Source organism: Octodon degus, unplaced genomic scaffold, assembly GCF_000260255.1.
Source record: "Octodon degus isolate 3935 unplaced genomic scaffold, OctDeg1.0 scaffold00062, whole genome shotgun sequence".
NCBI classification, from domain to species: Eukaryota; Metazoa; Chordata; class Mammalia; order Rodentia; family Octodontidae; genus Octodon; species Octodon degus.
In genome coordinates, this window is record NW_004524638.1 from 9,894,384 (window position 1) to 9,907,338 (window position 12,955).

The 12,955-nt window shown below is 50.2% G+C and overlaps 1 protein-coding gene across 1 annotated transcript in view; it reads right to left on the minus strand.

Moving 5' to 3' along the window:
• Zhx2 (zinc fingers and homeoboxes 2) overlaps positions 1-12,955 on the minus strand; it is a 149,262-nt gene that overhangs the window by 7,100 nt on the left and 129,207 nt on the right. Inside the window, exon 3 of the mRNA XM_004634441.2 lies at positions 8,900-11,632. Coding sequence (XP_004634498.1) covers positions 8,904-11,414 — 2,511 coding nt within the window. The 5' untranslated portion in view covers positions 11,415-11,632 and the 3' untranslated portion in view covers positions 8,900-8,903. The remainder of the gene's footprint in view (positions 1-8,899; positions 11,633-12,955) is intronic.

Here is a 12,955-nt window from a genome sequence, read left to right on the forward strand (position 1 = left end):
TTAGGGTAGAGAAGTCAAATGCATGTGGATCCTACACAATGTCCCACCACCCAGCCTCCAGTACCGTTAGGGTAGAGAAGTGAATGTAGATTTTGTGGGTTCAGTTTCAGACCATTTCAATAAAGTGAATATTGCACTAAAATGATAAATAGTAACGTCTGAAAGGAATCCTTCTTCTGAGCTGTCTGAACAGGGGGCTTAAAACCTTCAGGAAAACATGTTGTGGTAGATGAACAGCTAATGGGCAACTTGAAACAACCAGGTGAACTGAATCGGCATGGTGCTGGGACTGGAAGGTCTGCCTGAGGGTCGTTGGCAATGGCACAAAGCAGAAGGGAAGATGGGTGCTGTTGATTTTCCTGGAGAAACCCTTCACGCTGGTCTTCCTGATCTGAACTTGCTGTTCTCATCACTGGAGGGCCTGGGTCCCAGCTGTCTCGGAGGATGGCTGCAGCTCTTTTCAGGGGAGCTCTAGTCCTTACCTTGAGCGTTGCTCTCTGGCTCCAATGCAGATCCCTCACCCTGGTGGCACAGACTTTCTAGATGCTTCCACGGACCTTTGGGCCTTCCTAGTGCAGGCCCTTGATACAGACTTGCACGAGACATTGCAGTGGGCTCCGCGCGTTCAGCTGGACTCGTGCGGAACACTGCTGTGGGATCCAGGCCCTCAGCTGGCTTCTTTGGGTCTTTGGTGCCTGGACAGATCCCCTGCACTCTTTTGCATTTGGCTCTTTGGATGATTATAAAATAATCCTATAAATTACGTGTCCTGTACTAGATTGACTATCACACATACGGAGCAGCTGTGCTACCGCCCTGGCCTTGCTGCTCATAGAGCACGTCTGGAGTACATGTGGAGTGAGGTCAGCGTAATTCTTATGCACTCTGGATCTTTGGACAGCAAACAAGCATTGGCTTCCATGTGAAGCCACCAGCCCTGTGAACTCCTGAGAAGAGGGTCAGCCTGGCCACCTCCTCTTTCCCTGTGAAAGTTCTAGATAGCCCCAACTTCTAATGTGTGCTGTTTCTTCTCATGGAAGTCTGTGTATTAGTGCAGCCTCCTTAGCTCAGCCACATCATCTAGGTAACTTCCTGCAGCCTCTCCATCCACACTTCGGGCTTCACCTTGCCCTTTCATATCATGGTGACAACGACTTTCCTTCCACCCCGTGAACTAACCTCTGCCAAGGCCAGACTTTTCTTCTGCAGTTTCCTCATTTCTCTCAGCCTTCACGGAATCGATGAGTGTTAGGCCTTGCTCTGGACTAGGCTTTGGCTTCAGGGAATCTTGTGGCTGGCTTGATCTTCTGTCCATTTCACGGATACATTCTCTGTATCAGCAACAAGACTTTCGCTTCCCTACATTCCTGTGTTGGCTGGAATTGTACTTTCAGTTTTGTTCAAGAACTTTCCATTTGCGTTCACAACTTGGCTAAGTGTTTGGCGCAGAAGGTCCAGCTTGCAGCCTGTCTTGGCTTTCTACCTGCCTTCCGGACTCAGCTTTGTCACCGTTATCTTTGGGCTTAAAGTGACGGACATGACTCTTCTTTTCAGTTGAGGCCACGATAGGGTTATTATTGGCCTAACTTCAAGAGTTTGCATCTCAGAACATGCAGAGGCCTGAGGAGAGGAGCAGGATGGGGACTGACTGGTTGGCGGGGCAATCGGAACACACCCAGAATCTGCCAGATGGGTCTCAGACGGGTGTGGCTCACAGCACCACAAAGCAGGACAGTAGTAACATCAAAGGTCGAAGATCACAGGTGACCATAACAGACATAGTAATAACGAAAAAGCTTGGAAGTTTGAGCCAACTGCCAAAATGCGCCCCTCTGTGGTGGAAATGACCACTGGCTGTTGGGAAGACTGTCTACAGACTTGCCAGCATCTTCAACTTGTTAAAAAAAAAAAGAAAAAAAAAAAAGCTATATTTGCAGAACATAGTAAGATGACACACAACAAAAAGGGTGCATCTGTACCATTCGTGAACCCACGTAACACTCTGGCTCTTAGCAACCACTTGTCCAAGTGTGGACCCAGGGAGTGTGGCCCCAGGGAGTGATGCTGCAGGGGCCACGTGTCTGTCCGCCAGTGCAGCGTGCTGCTTCTCTGGCCCGCAGTGCTTTGCCTGGTCCTTCCACCGAGCAGACTCCTACGTGTTGGCTCAATGCTCTGAACTGGGAATCGGGTTTAAATTCATTCATGACCTCTTCCAGGAAGCCCTCCCCCACTCCTAAATCAGGTCCCCTATTCCATACTCTTATTTTTTATTTTTTTTATTTTTTATTTTTTTTATTTTTTTATTTTTTTTAAATTATTTATTTATTTTTTTTATTTATTACATTTATTTATTGTGTGTGTGTGTGGCCAGCTCAGCCCACCAGGGGGCGGGGCCGGCTGGCATGTGGTGCTGGGGATCGAACCGCGGTCCCTGTGCTTTGCCAAGCTTGTTTCAAGTAGGTGCTTTAGACCACTGAGCCATCTCTCCAGCCCTCCATACTCTTAACAGCACCACATGCCTCTCTTTCAAAAAGCGTGCAGCATGGTAACCGTTCCTGTTTGATTTAAGATTATTTGATTAAAGCCTCACTTCCCACGTGACTGTGGGCTCCCTGAAGGAGAGATGCTCTGGACACCACTGCCTCGCAGAGCCCCGCTCTCTGCAGATTCCACACCCGGCGACGGGTGAATGGACCAAGGTGCTTCCTAGGAATGTGTCTGGGCTGCTCCCTCGGTCTCCCTGGAGAACGAGGGGGCTGCATCTCCTGGTCGCTAGGCTGTTACAAGCTGCCTGCTGCACAGTGAGGACTGCCAGGCTGAGAAGCTCCAGAATTAAATAACTGGAGGAGGTAATAGTTGAACTCCCAATAAGGGATCAGAAACGAGGCTAAGGGACCATCTCAAGAAGCACCGCTCAGGATCTGGGATGGAGCTGCCGAAAGGCCCTTCCCTTGAGCTGCTCACTGACCTGGAAAGCTAACCATGCCCAGCTCCTCTCCTCAGACTGCTGTCTTCCATGGGGAGGAACAAAAGGACCTATGTCTGGATTGCAGATAAGTGAAAAACAGCTAGTGTGTTAGTTCTTGGGTTGTTGTGATAAACTTCTGCTGTTTTTTCTTTTTTTAAAAAAATGAATTTAGTACAGGATTTACAGTGTCTCACTACACAGATCAGACTCATAGTGATCCTCTTGTTTTCAGCCTCCCAAGCGCTGGGATTATAGATGTGTACCACCATGCCCAGGCTCAATCACCATCTCAGCAAGGCCCTGCCCTGTTAGGGATCAAATCCCTGGGAACTCCCAGCCCCTGTGTCTGCCTAGGCAGGCACTTTAATCTGATGAGCTATCTGGCTGGCCCTCCTGTGCTCTGTTTTTTTTTTTTTTTTTTTTTCAGTACTGAGGATTGAACTCTCTGCTATGTTTTGAAGGTGAAATTCGATCCCATTGGTCAGGTACGTGAGGGTAAAAATTTCATCCCCCACTTTGTTTAGTGCACGATCCTGGGAAGCCACGAGGGTGGAGCCCCCATGAGTATTAGTGGCTTTGTACAAAGAGCGAGAGAGGTCAGACCAATCCCTGTTTGCTTCTGCCGTGCGATGCCTGTATTGTCTTGGGTCTCTGCCAGCCAGAAGGCTGTCACCAGATGTAGCCCCTAACCTTACACTCCCAGAACTGTGAGCCCAGATAACCTTCCTTTTGTTGTGTCCTTACTAACAGAAAGTGGATGAAGAGAGCCAGTACGGGGGACCTCGCTGCATCTGCCCAAGGATTCAGGTGAACGAGGCACGGTCCCTGCCTTCCTGGCCTGCTGGGGGAGAGAGGCAGGAAGCACTACTTGGAACGTGGCGTGGGGCCCACACGTTCTGGATCTGAAACTGTGCTAGGATGCGGCACTTAGCAACCTTAAGCATCTTCAGATGGCTGGACCACGGAGAATGCTTTTTTTTTTTTTTATTTTCATGAATTTTATATCTTCCCTGGAGCCATTCTTAATCAAGAGTTGGAGGTTGTCAGAAATTAGGAGACCATGGTCTTGCTTTATCTTGGTCTTAACCATCCAGCAGAAAAGTATAAACATGAGGTATAAAAAGTAAAGCCATATTAATATGTTGAGCTGTAAAAGGCTCAAGTCAACAACTTTAGACATTGCCAGTTCTGTGGATAACCCAGTATTATTACGGACTACTGGACTACATTGGATTATTTTGCTGAATTCATGCACCTACAATATTTGAATGGCAATGGAATACTCATCTCTGACAAAACTAAAGAAAAAGGGGGATATAAATGGACCATTTTGTAGTGAAAAAATTATATGTATCTGTATATACAAAATAGGATAGATATACAGCTACTTTCTCTTAGTTCAATGAGAAGAAAGATTTGTAGTAATAGTGTTTAGACAAGATATCATGTCTGCATCAACATGATATGTAATGATATGTAACAACAATATGTAATGTATTAATTATTGTAATTAATAATTAATTACCTGTTTTGAAACTATCTCATTGCTATTTCTTTCTCAATAAAATTAATTAAAAAAATTAGGAGGCCATGAAGATAGTGGCTGGAATCTTGGAGTTAAATTTAGGCACTGACTGAGTGATTCTGGTGAGTTCTGAGACTTTCTTTAAAACAAGTAAGGAGAAAGTCTGCACATGTATGTTGGTGAGGAAGCCATTTCTTGCCCTCTGAACACTTCCAGTGTCTACGTGTACAGCTCTCATGGAACGGTCCATCCAGACGGGCTTCGGTGCCGTGTGTCTGCGGTCCCCTTCCCTTAGAGCCAGGCAGGAGCTGTGCTGTGGGCCTTCTGTACAGACTAGGACAGTGCCTGACACGAAGCGTGCGCTCCAGGTATAGCCGAATGAGGAAATTACATTCATTTCTTCTCTTAAACTCTGCAAGAAGTGGCTGGGTCTCTTGGTGGGACTTAGGCCATGCGGAGGTGCCACCACTTGCGAAGACAGGTGGACTCCAGGTTGACCTGCTGCTGGCGGGGGAACCCAGGGCAAGTATACACTTTCTGATTTTGGTGAGGCAGGGACTGCCAGCAGTGCTGGTGGTAGGACACGGAAGCTCTCCTAAATCCTAACCGCAGCACTTGTGAAGCCTTTCACCTGAGAAGCGAAAGCCCCCTAAATTATTTACAGCTTGTATGAACCAAGTATTTAGGTCTCTTGAAATCCATTAAGGGCCAGGGATATAGCTTCTCAATGCAGCAGCTGCCTGGCAAGTGCAAAGTCCTGAGTTCGATTTCCAGTATCCCCTTCTCCCCGCCAAAAAAAAAAAAAAAAATCCATGAACACCCAGAGATGCCCCCACTCAAACACTTGAGATCAGGAGTCTGTAGCACTGTTACGTACCTCATCACTCTGAGAACAGTACCCGGTTCTAACTTTATAAAAGGTGTTTTATGACGCAGGGGGTAAGGGGCTGTGGCCAAGCAGCTGAGCGGGTCTCTAGGACTGGTTTCCTCTATAGGAGCAGGCATCTCCCCTCGCCAAGGCCGCTCTTTTAAGGTTTTCCTGGCTCATAATGGTGTGTGTCTCAGTCTAGCCTTGTGTCAGCCTTGAGGTTAGACACAAAGGTAAGAACTGCTCGCCACCCAGGGTGCTGTCTTGACTCAGTCTCAGGGTCTGAGTAATTGTGGAGCCATCACTGAGAGACTTGTCCTCGTAAAAGGCTGAAAACTAAAACCTCTTCCTCCAAAAAGTGCTTCCACCTACTCATGCAAGGCACTGTCAGGCGTCATGCCTTGTTTCCGGTCACATGCAATGTCCCACTGCCACCGTTACAAAGCATTTCCACTTATTATTAGATGCTGCGTGTAGGGCGTCTGGTGGTCCTCAGCCCCCACTTGGAGGCATGGTAAGTAAACATAAAGTGGGTTCCTGGATGTTCTTAGGTTTGGGAGGATACAGCCTGTTCTTACATCTCTGAATTGTCTGATGTTAACTCAAAGGCCATCCTCAAAAACTCTGGAGCAGAGGGTGGCCGGAAGCAATGGGGAGTTTCTGCCAGTCAGAACTGCAGGTGGGGACAGCAGCGAGGGGCAAGGGCCCTTGAGCCCAGCTGAGGCTCTCTGGGTCAGTTCTTGATTTCTGAGCCTCGCCTTCTGAGTCTATAACAACATAGAGATTGCTTGGCTTGGAGAACTAGAGTAGATCGTGGCCGGCCGGAGCAGTTGGCTTAGTCAGCTTGCCCTGGACTTCAGCAGGGGTCAGGCCCAGGCACTGCCTACCAGACAGTCTCCTCAGCAGGTGGCATTGTGTAGGAGGAACAGAGGCATACAGACTCAGGGACGTGGGGCACTGCCTCCTGCAGACAACTTTACACTTCACTGTGGAACTATCAAGTGCTATCTGAGCTCACCCTGGGGCACTGATTTTTAGGTTCAAGTTTAACAAACACAACTGGTTGAGACCAGCTTAGTTTGTTTTTAGCTGTTCTTTGTTTTACTTACTGAATCCAAACTCTACCTTTGGCCAGGCCGAGTGTCTCTTGGTTCTCACCAGCGCTATTCCTTGGCCTGTGCTGTTATTACTTGAGCATTTCTTCTCTCTATGTACTCAGTCAACTCCTTCCTACGAGGCAGCCCCAGAGTCTGACAGCCCCTCCTGTGGGAAGCGCCTGGGACACCCGGCCTGGTATCCACACATGAGCACATGCACACAGCTACGCCTGGCTCTACCACGACCACACGTTACGTGGGCTGGCAGAGGTGAGCCCACTCTGCCCTCCTGGCCCAAATGAAGTCTGTCAAAGAAGGACCACGTCATCTGTCTCTGTCTCATCATCTTGGGGCACAAGGGCTGGCACTCAGCAGGGCCTTGAACGTACCACCGAATGGAGCAGAATGAGGTTTTCCTGCTCTAGGGTTAGAGGAGCAAGCCAGAGGAGGAGAAGATGTACATCAGGGTTGGGAGAACTTCAGAAGCAGGACTGGGCAAGCTAGTAGCACTTAGGCAGACAAAAGAGATCACTCCATTGCAACAAAGGAGGGGTACAGACTGGGAAGTTTTCCAAGAAGGCAAACGGCCAGTGAGAGAGGAAGAAGCTGAGGCAGTCCGACGGCGCGGATGGCTGGAGCCTCTGGTAACTATAGCGCTGCTCTGGCCCCTCCTGTCTGCCTGCGTCCCCAGGGCCGCCCTGCACAGGGCGAGAGCAGCTCCCCAGGAGGACGGGCGGGGTCGGGGTCGGCAGCTCATGCAGCCGGTCCTTTCACGGCCCATGAGCTGGTCACAATGAGGCTGCTAGGGTAGTGCGTGTGGTCGCCAGGTGCCTCATGTTATTACCAGATAAATGAATTGGTGAGTCACATGGTTCGCTTCTCAACTTCTCAACTTAGTGAGAAGTTGTCTGAGTTCATTAACAGATATGGTGACTTTCAGAGCTCCCTTTTGGACCTTATGGCTCTTCCTGGCAGGTCTTACCTTCATCTCATTGTCTAAAAAGATGATGTGAGTAGTCCCTTCCCTGCTTTCAAAGTGATCGCTAGAGAGGCCCACCTGGACTGACAGCCCACCCCTAGGCTCCAAACTGCATGTAGTCCACTGGCTAAGCAGCCCCCCATGGCCCTTTCTCCACTTGTCCCCAAGCTGGCCGCCTGAGGCCCTTGGAAAGCTACCCAGCAAGGGCTTCTGAGGCCTGCCCCACTATGCGGAGGACATGGCCATTAGTAGCCATGGCAACTTCCCTTCCCTGGCTGTGGCACTTCACAGGTCTAAATATACACAGGACTCTTCCAGGTTTGGGGACCCAAGCAGAGTGGCACCTGGCTTGAGCCACAAAACAGGCAAAAATGAAGCACTTTCACATGAAAAGAAGCCACCTCACCTTTCCAATTCAGTACACTTGCATACTTGCGTTTAGTGAGAAGCAGAAGAAAAGGACAGGACCTCTCCCTTCACTGCTCGCTTCTCACAGCCGTGAGCACAGAGCATGCAGAGGATGTGCTGCGGTTCTTTTATTTTTTTCTGTATTGGGAACTGAACTCATGACCTTGTGCTTGCCAGGCAGGAGCTATCTCCCTGGCCCTTGTGCTGTTATTCTAAAAGTTGTGACAGGACGCTGGCAAGGACAGGCACAAGGCCAGGAGAGATAACGTAACAGGAGACCCTCCAGGATGGTCTCTCAGTCCTGAGAGTCCCCTAGCTGCCAGTGCCCACACAGCACCAACAGCAGCGCTGTCCCCCTTGGCAAGCTTCGGAAATACGCACAGGGGACGACAGATGCTTATTTTCTTCCCTTTTTCAGAGAACCTTGAGAAAGACTCATCAGCCACAAAACTGACATGACTAAGAGGTAGTGCATGTGCCAGCCCTCTTGGGTGAGCCAGTCCACGCTACATACATATGTCAAAATATCATGCTGCCTACAACAAACACAGGCTGAGCATCTCTAATCTGAAATTTCAAAGTCTAAAATACTCTAAAATTTGAAACTTTGAGAGTGCCAGCCACAAATGGAAAATTCTACACCATGGAACTTCATTTCATGCACAAAATCATTAAAAATATTGAGCAAATTCAACTTCGTGTGGTGTACATGCGCTATAGGTAAAACATAAATGAATTTGTGTTTTGATCCAGCCCCACTTCCAAGATAGCTCATGTGCACATGCCAACCTGCACAGGAGGAGCAGGTCTGCAATCTAACATGCCCTGGTCTCAAGTGTTTAAGTTGGGGTGCCCAGTGCAGACCCCACAGCAGCGCTACGTTTAGGCTGTGCTGATGACCGGTGCTATATGCGGGGACAACTCTTATCGATTAAAAGAAAGGATGCCTCACCCACGTCAGCACCTCTGTACCCCCCACCTCCATTAACCCTGCCAATCAGAAAAAAGGGAACCGCCTTCTCCCCTGCTGCCTGTGTGGAACAAGTGGAATTACCTGTCTAGGCCTGGCCAGCCTCCGCAGCGCCACTGTCAGAGTCAGAGTCGGCCAGTTCTGCTGTGCCTTCGGCTGCAGTCTGACTCCAGCTCTCTGACCTGTCTGAGGTGTTATCCTCCTCTCCGACGGTCACCTCCACAAAGTCTACAACGCCAGACTCCTCGTTCTCGCTGCCCTGGCCATCTCGGCTGCTGCCCTCTGACCTGTCTGAGGTGGCCTCTGAGGGCTTGGCTGGTAAACACTCTTTTGCCTGCTCACTGCCTCCTTTCCCTCGGGGACCCCACTTCTCCGAGTCCTCTTCGCAGAGAGCTTTGGGGTCCTTGTGGCAGCGTGGAGCTGTCTCGCTTCCGTTCTTTGGGCTCTCAGCAGCTGATTTTGCTGCTTTTCTCACTACAGTGTTGCAGCCATGGTCGTCCGCAAGGTGCTGCTGCTGGTACTGCTCCACCCACTTCAAGGTTCCAGTTTTTAGCAGGCATCTGTTCTCCTTGAACCAACGCACGATCTCAGTTCGTACCAGGCCGGTCTTGGCCGCTAACTGGTCATACTCCTGGGGAGTTGGCCACTGTGTTCTCGCAAACGTGCTCCTCAGGAGATGAACCTGCTCTTGGTTCTGTGTGATTGCTGGTGAAGTGCTGGGGAGAGAACTGGCTATCTGGGCACTCGCGAGCTGGTCGAGTCGGGACAGAGAACCATTGGGGGCCACCACATCCGGGCCTTTTCTGCCAGACCCCATGGAATCCAAGACAGCCTGCTCCATGCTGTCTCGAAGTTTCCGCCTTTCTGAGAACCAGGAGTCAATCTCTCTCCTGCTCAGCTTGGTCTCCACCCTCAGTTGATCCAGTTCTGCTTGTGTAGGGAAAGAGCTTTTTAAAAAGCTGTCTTCCAGGATTTTCACCTGACCCTGTGTTTTCTCTTTGAACTTCTGGGGGGCAAAGTCGGGGTATGCGTGGTATGTGCGGCCATGTCGGGAGGCTGCAATGGCCATCTGGTCTTTGGCAAGGGATTCGCTGGTGATGTGGACAATGCCCCTCTGGCACCGATACCGGTGGTCGCTGAACCACTTCTTGATCTCACTCCTGGCCAGGCCGGTCACCTCGATGAGTCGGTAGACCTCAGCGTCATCCGGGAACTGGCTCTGCAGGAAGCTTGCCTTGAGGTGAGCGATCTGCAGCTTGGTCTTCTTGCGGTCGCTGGATGGTGGGGGCGGGGGGTTGGCTGCCATGGGCGGAGGCTCTGGCACCTGGGCAACGTGCGGGCGCTTGGGCTCAGGGACCACCTGCGGAGTCACCAGAGGTCTCTTCTGGCCGTGGCTGGTCACTCCTGCCACAGTGAGCGTGACAGGGGAGCAAGAGCCAGTGGCTGGCCCGCTCGTTACCTGCGTCAGCACGAGGCCGGTCTGGCCCAGGATCTGGCACGGCAGAGCGGTCTGGAGGATTGGCTGCGACATCTTGGTGGGGGCCAGCTGAGCGGGCAGCACAGTGATTGTGGGCGGTACTGACTGGAGGGTGCCATTGAACATCTTCTTCCGGGCCTCCTCCACCTCCTCTGGGGACCAGCTGATACCATGCTTTAAGCGCTGGGTGGCAAACCAGATCCTGATATGCTCCTCCGGGTGTTTGGAGGCTGCTGTGAGCCAGGACAGCTCGGCCTGGGTCGGGTAAGGGAACTTGTTGAAGGAGTTGATCATGGTGGCATTTGTGTCCAGGGCAGAGTTGTATTTGGTAGTATTCAGTGGGACAGGGACCTTGGGGACAAGGTTGATATTTGGTGGCAGCTGTAGAGAAGGCATGACATGTCCTAATGTGTCTTGGAGGAGCTCCACGCCTCCGAGTCTTGAGAGGATCTCAGCTGCATCTGTCACCAGGCGGGCAGTCCCTTCCACGTGGTTTTCAGGGATGGCCTCCTCAGGCTTCTTGGGCATCTTCTTGGTATCTGTTTTCGGTTTTCCTGTCTTCATGATGGGGGTTTTACTCACTGAGATCCCAGGATCACTGTCCCCACTTCCGAGGCCAGTGGTCATGATGGACGTGACATGGTTGGTGGCTTCGATGGACTGCTCCAAGATGGTTTGATTATTGCGCTTGATTAACTTCAGCTTGAAGTTGGTCTCCCCTGGATGGAACTTGGAGTTGTGGTCAGATAAGGAGTCGTACTTTTTGGTTGTGAAGTTACATTCAGCACACACATAGAGGGGGTTGAGAATCACATTGGGGTGCTGCACGTCCACGTGCTCTGTGAACTCGTTCAGGTTTTGTGTGGAGTAGGGGCAGTATTTGCACTCATAGCCACCCTGAAGTTTTTTGGACTGGTTTTCCCCAGTAGATTTCACCTCTATTACTTCAGTTTCTTTGGAAGAGCTTTCAGGTTCCACTGCCCAACTGTCCTTGGCCGCATCAGGCTGGGGCATGGCCACTGATCTTTCTTTGGCCCCGTCTCCCGCCTCTGGCACATCTTTTTCTATCACTTGTGAAGTCCGGACCATGCATGGAGTTGTAGATTTTCGCTTGCTTGCCATGCTGCCTGTCTGGGCAATGGCTTATTTTTAGAGGGTGAAGAGGCGGGGATAGGGAACTTCTTGGAGCAAAACGAGATAAAAGGCTTTTGGCTTTATTCTCCCTCAAATGGCTTTGGCTTCCCTTGAATGCTCAAGTCTCCGGTTGAACTTTTCAAAATGATTTCAGCACAGAAAACTGCAACTATACCAGTCGCTAAACACACCAGGTAGCATCATATCTGTGGGACAAGGACAAAGACAGAATCAGTGCCTCTTCACCATGCAGAAGCATCAAGCATTCCCTTCAGAACTGTCCTATGACCTATCCCAACGGGCACCCAAACCAAACAGCTCTGTAGGCCCAGGCGTGGGTGGGTGCTGCTGTACAGGAAGCCGCCTGCTTTCCCTCCTTCTCTGGGAAGCAGGCCTAGTGCAGCAAGGCTGGGGGGAGGGGGGCACAACCTCATGGGGCAGCGGAGGGATCACAAGCCATGAGTGTTGCTGCTGGCCTTGCAGGTCGCTTTAGATGTACGGTGCATGAGACGGACACTTACCTGTGGCCGGCAAGCAGGGCTCTATGGGCAGTGGAAGTGGATAGGAATATGTTGCTGCTGCTCATAAAAGCAAAAGCACTATAGAAAATCCCAAAAAGGCAGAACCATACTAAGGAGAATAAGAACAATTACCCTATACTTTGTAGTTTCATTTTATTTTACCATGCCGTTTCCATAAATACTGAACAAAATGATGACTTAGAAAATGGTAACATGTTATTATATGGTGGAGATATACCATGCATAGTATATTCAGCCATTTAATTTTTGTTGGATGTTTATTTCCAATTTTTGGCTCTTAACAAAACTGCAGTGAACGTCTTCAGTCGTTCTTTCTGAGAACTAGCCTTGGACAGGGCTTGAGAGGGTCTTCTTGTCTCATATGACCAAGTTTTGGCCTCAGCTGACCCTTCCTCTGGCAGCGTGAGCGCTGGCCTCGCTTGCTGCCCAGTTTCCAAACTACCACCTTTAGAAGCTTTGCTGGAGCCAGGGAGACGGCTCGCATGGGGCCGAGGCAGGAGGGTCACAAGATTGAAGCCAGCCTGGATATCTTAGGGAGACTCTGTCTCCAAATAAAAATAAATAAATAAATAAATAAAGGAATAAATGAAAGGGTAGGACTGCAGATCAGTGTTCCCAAGGTTCAGGCCTGTGACAAAGCAAACCAAGCGACCAACAAACGAGCCTTGCCAGTTAGATACAGGGAAACTTTCAACATTTTGTTTTTGTATTTTTAGGGAAGGGTCTGCAGGGTGTTTAGGGTCTCACTATTAGATCAGACTCGGAGTGATCCACCTGTTTACAGCCTCACAAGAGCTGGAATTATAGGCACGGGCCACCATGCCTTGTCTCAATTGCCACCATGCCTTGTCTCAATTGCTGTCTCAGTGCGCCCCCGGGGGCAGGGCCAGCATGGCAGGCCTGGGGACTGAACACCCGGCCCCTGCGCCTAGCTTGCAGGTGCTTTCATCCACTGATCTATTTGGCCAGTCTCTCTCTCTCTCTCTC